At 36.1% G+C, this 8292-nt stretch overlaps 1 protein-coding gene across 1 annotated transcript; it reads left to right on the forward strand.

Moving 5' to 3' along the window:
- The first annotated feature begins 3415 nt into the window (after positions 1-3415).
- On the forward strand, positions 3416-7875 carry LOC136230902 (CSC1-like protein At3g21620). Its single transcript, XM_066020101.1, has 12 exons — positions 3416-3776; positions 4390-4737; positions 4836-4982; positions 5212-5347; positions 5435-5536; positions 5641-5760; positions 5842-5922; positions 5996-6336; positions 6427-6672; positions 6750-7074; positions 7169-7402; positions 7482-7875. Exons 2-12 carry the CDS (start codon positions 4424-4426, stop codon positions 7728-7730), a joined length of 2295 nt encoding a protein of 764 aa, XP_065876173.1. The 5' UTR covers positions 3416-3776; positions 4390-4423; the 3' UTR covers positions 7731-7875.
- The last annotated feature ends 417 nt before the right edge of the window (positions 7876-8292 follow it).

Below are 8292 nucleotides of genomic sequence, written 5' to 3' on the forward strand. Positions count from 1 at the left end.
GGCCAATCAAGTTTTTAGACAAGTTCAGGGGGCAAATGATGTATTAAGCCTATATTATATGATATTTTTTATCAGTATAAAAGGAGAAAGTGACACATCAGTTCCATCGTTACTGTTTTATATTATATATAGATATTAATAAAAATATAATCGAATAATTACAATTAATAACATAAAGATGCTATATAAATTAAATATTATTATTTTATTTTCACATTTACTTTAAATAATCTTTTTATAGATAAATATAATGATAGATTTAAGATTAATATATTATATATTATATTATATTTTTATCAGTAAAAAAGGAGGAAGTGGCACCTCAGTTTCATCGTTACTGTTTTATATTATATATAGATATAGATGTCCATAATTGACAAATTCATGTTGTCAAACTGGAAAAAGTTATAAGTTAGTGTGATAAATGTAAATATACCTATTAACATAGAAAGAATTAAGAATTTAGATATATAATTAATTATGCTTATTATTTATTTATTTGCATATTTTTACATCAAAGTCCCAAGACAAATCATTAATACATTGATTATATATATATATATATATATTTTGATATCATGCAAAATAATATTACATGTTCCGCTTCTTTTAAGATTAAAAGACATGTGTAAAGGAATCTGCTCAATGGCAGTGATGGAGGCTCCGACCTTCTCACACAAAGAAACTTTCGAGAATCCTAAATGACAAAAGATTCCTCCCAGGACTTAGATTCCTTGAGGGACACATATATCCTCAACTTATAAGAATTCATAATCAGTGAAAGGCTTAACCTAAAAAACTATATATAAACACATATAGACACAAGATACGGTATGTTAACTACTATCTCACAACTTGTTCATACCCTTCAATCTGATTTAAATTACAAACTAACTTAAACATCAGAATGGGTTCGTCGGACTCCGACCCCGTTTGACCTACGTTTCTGTTTTACAGGTTAATATGATGACAAATTGTCAAGGCGATTTGGACACAGATAAGAATAAATACACGGTTATCATTAGTGCGATGAACGTGGATTTGAGTTGTCAACGATACATCAGATCATTCAAAGATGGCTGCATCCAGTTGAGTTCAATCAGAAGTTCATCGGAATCACAAAGAAGAGGTTAATCAGGAAGCAGAGCACCAGTCCCAGCTTAACCCCCAATACTAGCTTTTGGCGGAAGAGGTATTTCGGACGTTTTAGCCAGAATTTGGTAGCGATATAGTAGGAGATGGACGACACAAGTGCGACTCATGAACAGGAGATGGTCGACCTTAAACGTCAATTACGGAAGACAAAGAAAGATCTCCAAACAAGTTTGTTCATGCAGCAAAGTCAAGCCGGGAATCTACTAAAACCCCGAAGGAGCATTCCCGAAGCTCTTCTCCCATAAAAAGATACTCTTGATCTAGAACTCCTTCTTGGCGTCATGAAAAAGTAAATAAGCACAAGGAAAAGTGGAGAGACCGATCTAGAGAGTGTAGTAGAAGTAGGTGTCGTTCCCCCTCAAAACCCTTAAGCAATCGACATAAACATCTGAAGTCAAATAAGTTAAAGGCGAAGGATGACACACCACTCAGCAAGAAGGATATACTCGAGCTCCTTGGAAAGGAGGCGTTAAGCAAACCCAACTCATGGGATGGATATTCGACCTTATCTGAGACATGTACACCTCTGTCTAAGGAAATCCAGCGTCAGCTAATGTCTATGGGATTTCGGATTCCTACTTCGGTCATTATGGAGGCACCAGAGATCTCATCACGCATGTCAAAATCTTCTGAATGGTCATGAAGGCAACCACAGTAACAGACGCGGTGCTTTGTCGCCTTTTTTGTACAACCCTGAAGGAATCCGCAACCTTCTGGTATGAACAGCTTCTTCCCGAATTCATTTATAATTTTAATCAAATGGCTGAATCATTTGTAAATCACTTTATCCCATCAATACTGGAGGGAAAAACCATGCAAGACCTCAACCGAATAGTTCAAACCAATGGAGAATCTTTGGCACAATTCATAGAAAAGGCGATGGCGATCCTGAATCAAAGAATTCAGTGTAGGAGGAGCTATTGACGTCATGGCAAGTAATTGCTGAAGCTAAGCGCTTCAACAAAGCATTATTACATCCAGACTGAAAGACTTCCAAGAGTTCATGAAATGGGCCTGAAGCTATACTCGGTGGGAGGAACACAAGTCGAACCTTCTACTTAGGAAAAATTCGGTCCCCAATAGTGACAAGCCATCTAGAGATAAAGATTGGAGAGACCGAAGCTCATAGAAGCCTCGAGAGCAAGAAGGAAATACTCTTTTGGGTAGAGGATAACAAGATGAGAATCGAGTATCCACCCAAGTTTAAAAAGGGTCGAAGCAATGGAAAATACTAACACTTTCATAAAAGTGAGGGGCATGAAACAGAAGACTGTAGACAGCTGATTACAAAGTTGGAAAAACTTACTGAAAATGGTAAGTTAGATCCGTTCCTCAAAAAATGGCATGTGTCTCCTATTTGTGCCCTCTCTCTATCTCCGAAGTCAGTTTTGTAGATTCATCATTTTCACCTTGTGCTTAATATCTACATAGATGATTCATGATTGGTGATACAAAATCGTGGTTGATACGATTCTTCCACTTCTATACTTCTCAACGTGTTCTGTTCTATATGAGGCAAATCTTAAATTTATATTTGTATCCGGACTATTAGGATAATCCCTTTAAGGCTTGATTGGATGAAAGATAGGGAATGGTAAATAAAGGAATGGTAGAGAAGGGTAGGGAAAGGTAAAGAAGGAAAAGGAAGAGTAATTTCTAACTCTTCAAAACCCACCGAATTGGTGTATTGAAAATTGGATGGAATTTCTTAAAAAAACCCTTCAGAACCCCTCTATTACCCTTACCCTTCTAATTTTTTTTTGTTCCAACCATGGGTTTGTAAAAATTCTTATTAAAACCCTTCATCCTCCCAAACAAGGGTTCTATCAACCTTTACTAATCATTTCCTTATTAACCCCTCTAAATCCATCGTCCAATCAAGACCTTAGTAACTATATACTTACATCCAATATATTAAATTGAAAATCAAAAGTTGAATGAATAAAAATCTAAAAAGATAAGTGTCTCACAATATTTTTTTGCCGCAAATAAAAGTAGAAGAAGAGTTTGTCATTTTTTGTTTTTTATTTTCTAATTTATAATAGAAGAAGAGCTTTCAAACAAAATCAAAATAAAAAGAAAGAAATTGACCTCTAACTAAAATTAGCGCATAGAAGTTTGACTTTAAGCACAAAAAAGAAAAAAAGAAAAAAACGACAGCGCATTACTAATTTCATTTTAATAAAAAAAAAAGAATATAAATAAATAGTAGCCGTTAGAGACATGCTTCTTAATCACATGCCCAAATAGAACAAAACAGCAGGAAACAATAATGCTTCTTTTATTTATTTTTTTCCGAATATATTTTAACGCAAAACATTTATTATTATATTAATTAAATTTATACACTTAAGGATTTGATTTCCACTTCCATTTCTGCTCATCTCTGTCTTCTATAATTCCTTGAAACGTATATATAAATTCACAGATGAGCTTAGGAAGACGAAGAAGACGAAGATGAAGGAGAAAGGATTGATGATGATTCTGTAATCCTTTACTTTGCTTTTTCCTCTGATCTGTTCTTCTTCTTCTTTTCTGTCACGCATTCTTTATTTCGTCTCCAAGTTCAATTTCTACTTGCGTTTCGTCTCTCCTACCTATCTCTGTTAGCTTAAACCAAGGTGAGACTTGCGTGCATTCTTAATTTTAGTTCTTCTTTTCTAATGCTGAAAACGCGAAGAAACTTAGTCAGATTGGTTGATTTCTTTTATTCTTCGATTTGTTTGTGAGAATTCAGTTCGTCACTGGTTAATTGCTAAGGATTTCCCTAGATTGTTGAACTTCTGCTTATAGAAACAGATTTTGAGAATTTGATTTTAGTAGCTCGAATTTCGGATGCTATATGTTGATTGATTGTCCAACTTTTTCTTATATTTGCTGGTTATTAGTATGTTACTTAAACTATCTATATCTGTTACTTGAACCACGGTGAGAGACTTGTGCATTCTTAATTTTAGTTCTTCTTTTCTAATGCTGAAATCGCGAAGAAATTAGTCAGACTGGTTAATTTCTAGTTTTTTTTTTTTTTTTTTTTTTTGATTCTTTGATTTGTTTTGTCACTGGTTGATTGCAAAGGGTTTCCCTAAATTATTATACATCTTCTTATAAAAACAGATTTTGAGAAATTAATTTTAGTAGCTCGAATTTCGGATGCTATAGGATGATTGTGCAACCTTTTCTTATATTTGCTGGTTTATCAGTATGTTTTAAGGATATTTACGTTTTGTGGTGCAGGAATTAGGGTTAATTGTTTGATTAGAGGGAAGAAATGGCGAGTTTAAGTGATGTAGGATTGGCAGCGGCTATCAATATATTGACAGCATTTGCATTTTTCTTCGCATTTGCGATACTTCGGATACAGCCGGTGAATGATAGGGTTTACTTTCCCAAATGGTACATTAAAGGGTTAAGGACTAGTCCTTTGGGATCAGGAGCATTTGTTGGCAAGATTGTCAATGTAGATTTTAGATCGTATTTAAAGTTTTTGAATTGGATGCCTGCTGCATTGCAAATGCCTGAACCTGAATTAATAGACCATGCTGGGTTGGATTCGGCTGTTTACCTGCGGATTTACTTGATAGGGTATGCTACACCGCATCATCGGTTCTCATTTGGTTCTTTATTCAGTCAGTTTATAGGTTATGTTTACTTGGATTGATTCTTGGTTTGTATTTGCGCAGGCTCAAAATTTTTGTTCCTCTTGGGTTTCTGGCGTTTTCAATCCTAGTGCCTGTCAATTGGACTAATAATACCTTGAAGAACTCTAATTTGACTTACAGTGATCTGGATAAGCTCTCTATATCAAATATCCCTCTGGGATCAGACAGGTATGCAATTTTACTTATTGATTCTAAGCTATGATGCACGGACACTCCTCTTTTGTAGCGTTTCTGCGTTTTTGTGTCCGTTTCCATTGTCATTTCAAGGCTATTTTATGAAGGTTAATGTTTTAGAACTAGGTTTTTCTGTGTCCATATCCGTGTCCGTGCAACATAGTCTAAGTTATTTTTGTATTAGCAGAAGAATGGCCAAGTGATTCTGAAGTTTTGATTGCAGATTCTGGACCCATTTGGTTATGGCTTATGCTTTTACCTTGTGGACATGCTACGTTTTAAAGAAGGAATATGAGATAGTAGCTTCAATGAGGTTGCATTTTCTTGCATCAGCACACCGACGTCCTGATCAATTTACAGTAAGATCAAACGATTACAAATGATAAAGATTTATAATTTTGTGTGAGAATGATGACTAGAATATGTTTGTTTAAACTTTGGCTTAGGTGTTGGTTAGAAATGTGCCACCAGATCCTGATGAATCAGTCAGTGAGCTTGTAGAACATTTTTTCCTTGTCAATCATCCAGAGCACTATCTCACTAATCAGGTTTGTTTATGATATCTGTTATGTTGTTTGGATTTGTTAGGAGAATGTTCGTATTCAGATGATTCGTTCTTTCTTTCCGTAACTCGAAACATGATTCGTTGCAGGTTGTTTATAATGCAAAGAAACTTTCTGAGCTGGTGAACAAGAAGAAAAAATTGCGTAATTGGCTTGACTATTATCAACTCAAATATTCAAGGAAACCGGATAAAAAGCCGATAATGAAGGTATTATTGTTGTTGGTTGACATCATGCTGTTTTAAATTGTTGAACCTCTGATATCATGTGTGAATTTCTTCATCATACAGACTCGCTTTCTCGGTCTTTGCGGGCAAAGTGTAGACGCAATTGATCATTATACAACCGAGATTCAGAAATTATCAAAAGAAGTACGTTCAGCTAAACTCTTATGGTTGATTTATACGACTAAACTCTGACGTTACCTTAAAACATGATTTTCAGATTTCCATAGAGAGAGATATGGTTGTGAGCAATTCAAAGTCTATAATACCAGCAGCATTTGTCTCCTTCCAATCAAGATGGGGAGCTGCTGTTTGTGCACAAACGCAACAGACACGAAATCCAACTTTATGGCTAACCGACTGGGCTCCGGAGCCCCGTGATATATACTGGGACAACCTTGCAATTCCATTTGTTTCACTTGCAGTCAGAAAACTTGTCATTGGGGTTGCATTTTTCTTCCTTACCTTCTTTTTCATGGTTCCTATTGCACTTGTACAGTCTCTAGCAAACATTGAGGGCATAGAGAAAGCCTTGCCTTTCCTTAAACCCATAATTGAAATGTGAGTATTGATACTTTTCTTGTCTGATTGAACGTGGCCAGTCGTGCTTGGTTGTTACTTGAATTGATTTTATCTGATTATGTCTTGCAGGAAAGTTGTGAAATCATTCATTCAAGGTTTCCTTCCAGGAATTGCTCTGAAGATCTTTCTCATATTCCTACCTTCAATATTGATGGTAATGTCGAAATTCGAAGGATTCATAAGCCTGTCGGGGCTGGAGAGAAGATCTGCATCTAGATACTATATTTTCCAATTTATCAATGTATTTCTCGGGAGCATAATCACCGGAACTGCTTTCCAACAGCTTAATAATTTTGTCAACCAGTCTGCAAATGAGTATGTTTTTCTTCCCTCTCTCTTTCCGTTTTTCGAGCTTACATTAACATTAATATGAAGCATTTCTTGTTTTACAGCATACCGAAAACAATCGGGTCATCAATCCCAATGAAAGCAACCTTTTTCATAACATACATTATGGTTGATGGATGGGCTGGAGTAGCTGGGGAAATATTAAGATTGAAGCCTTTGATAATGTATCATTTGAAGAACTTTTTCTTGGTAAAGACGGAAAAGGATAGAGAAGAGGCAATGGATCCCGGAACACTTGGATTCAACACCGGGGAGCCACAGATACAACTTTATTTCTTACTAGGCCTTGTTTATGCAGTGGTTTCTCCCATCTTACTTCCATTCATAATAGTATTCTTCGGCTTGGCATATGTCGTGTATCGCCATCAGGTAAATTACTCGAATAGTCCACCGAAAATATCAAATTACTTGAATGGTACTAATGAATCTTTCTTTCTTTTGTTTGTTTGTTTGAATGTTGTAGATTATAAATGTATACAATCAAGAATATGAAAGTGCAGCAGCATTCTGGCCGGATGTGCACGGACGTATAATTGTAGCATTAGTAGTCTCACAACTGTTACTAATGGGATTATTAAGCACAAAGGAGGCAGCTCAGTCGACTCCATTGCTCGTTACACTTCCAATTTTGACAATTTGGTTCCATTTTTTCTGCAAAGGACGTTATGAACCCGCCTTTATTCGATATCCATTACAGGTACAGATTTGTTAATTCATTTCTATCAGAACATAGACTAAAATGCCGACACATTTTCGTTATTTTTCGGTTGTTGCAGGAAGCAATGATGAAAGACACATTGGAACGGGCGAGGGAGCCGAACCTCAACTTGAAAGGGTTCTTGCAGAGTGCATATATTCATCCAGTGTTCAAAGGTGGAGATGATAGTGATGGAGAAGAAGCAGCAGAAGGTGGGGATAATGAGCCAGAGCTGGTCCCGACTAAGCGAAAGGCTACAACACCGGCAACTAGTAAACGTAGTGGTTCGTTTACATCTCTACTGCCTGATGATCAAGAGTATTCTTAATTCTTTATTAACAGATTCTCAATTTTCTTGCCATTATCAGTTGGTTCTGATAAATTTGTAAATGAGATGAGGTGAGACGTAGAAAGAGGATAAACAAATAACTTATTTTATATATAATCTCTAAAAGAAAAGTTTATGCTAGAAATTATTCTTCTATGATGGGTAAGGTATGCACGGGTAGTATAGTAAAAAGGCGGAGCTAGTTTAGGGCCCCGGGAATTGGCCCGCCCAGCGTCGAATTGGACACTTGAAGTATATATAGAGTTTGTCAATAGTAGAATGAGTTTGGGGCTCGGAATGTCAGTGGTTCTAGTCCGCTTAGCTCCAACTCGTGAACTTAGTCGGTACATGTACAAAACTATATGATAGCACCAAATATTTCTGCTCCGTCAATTCCGTTTATGATTTATCATCGATGGATCTTGATAAGATCCTTCCATTTAAGATAGCATAGTCTTAAAGTTAAGGGTGAGGAAGGGCGTAGTAAGTGATGAAATGTTCTGGGGAGTTGAAAATATGCCTAGATCCGGAGATTCACTTAATCGGGGCGTTTGGTATTCTA

Source organism: Euphorbia lathyris, chromosome 5 (assembly GCF_963576675.1).
Source record: "Euphorbia lathyris chromosome 5, ddEupLath1.1, whole genome shotgun sequence".
Classification (NCBI taxonomy): Eukaryota; Viridiplantae; Streptophyta; class Magnoliopsida; order Malpighiales; family Euphorbiaceae; genus Euphorbia; species Euphorbia lathyris.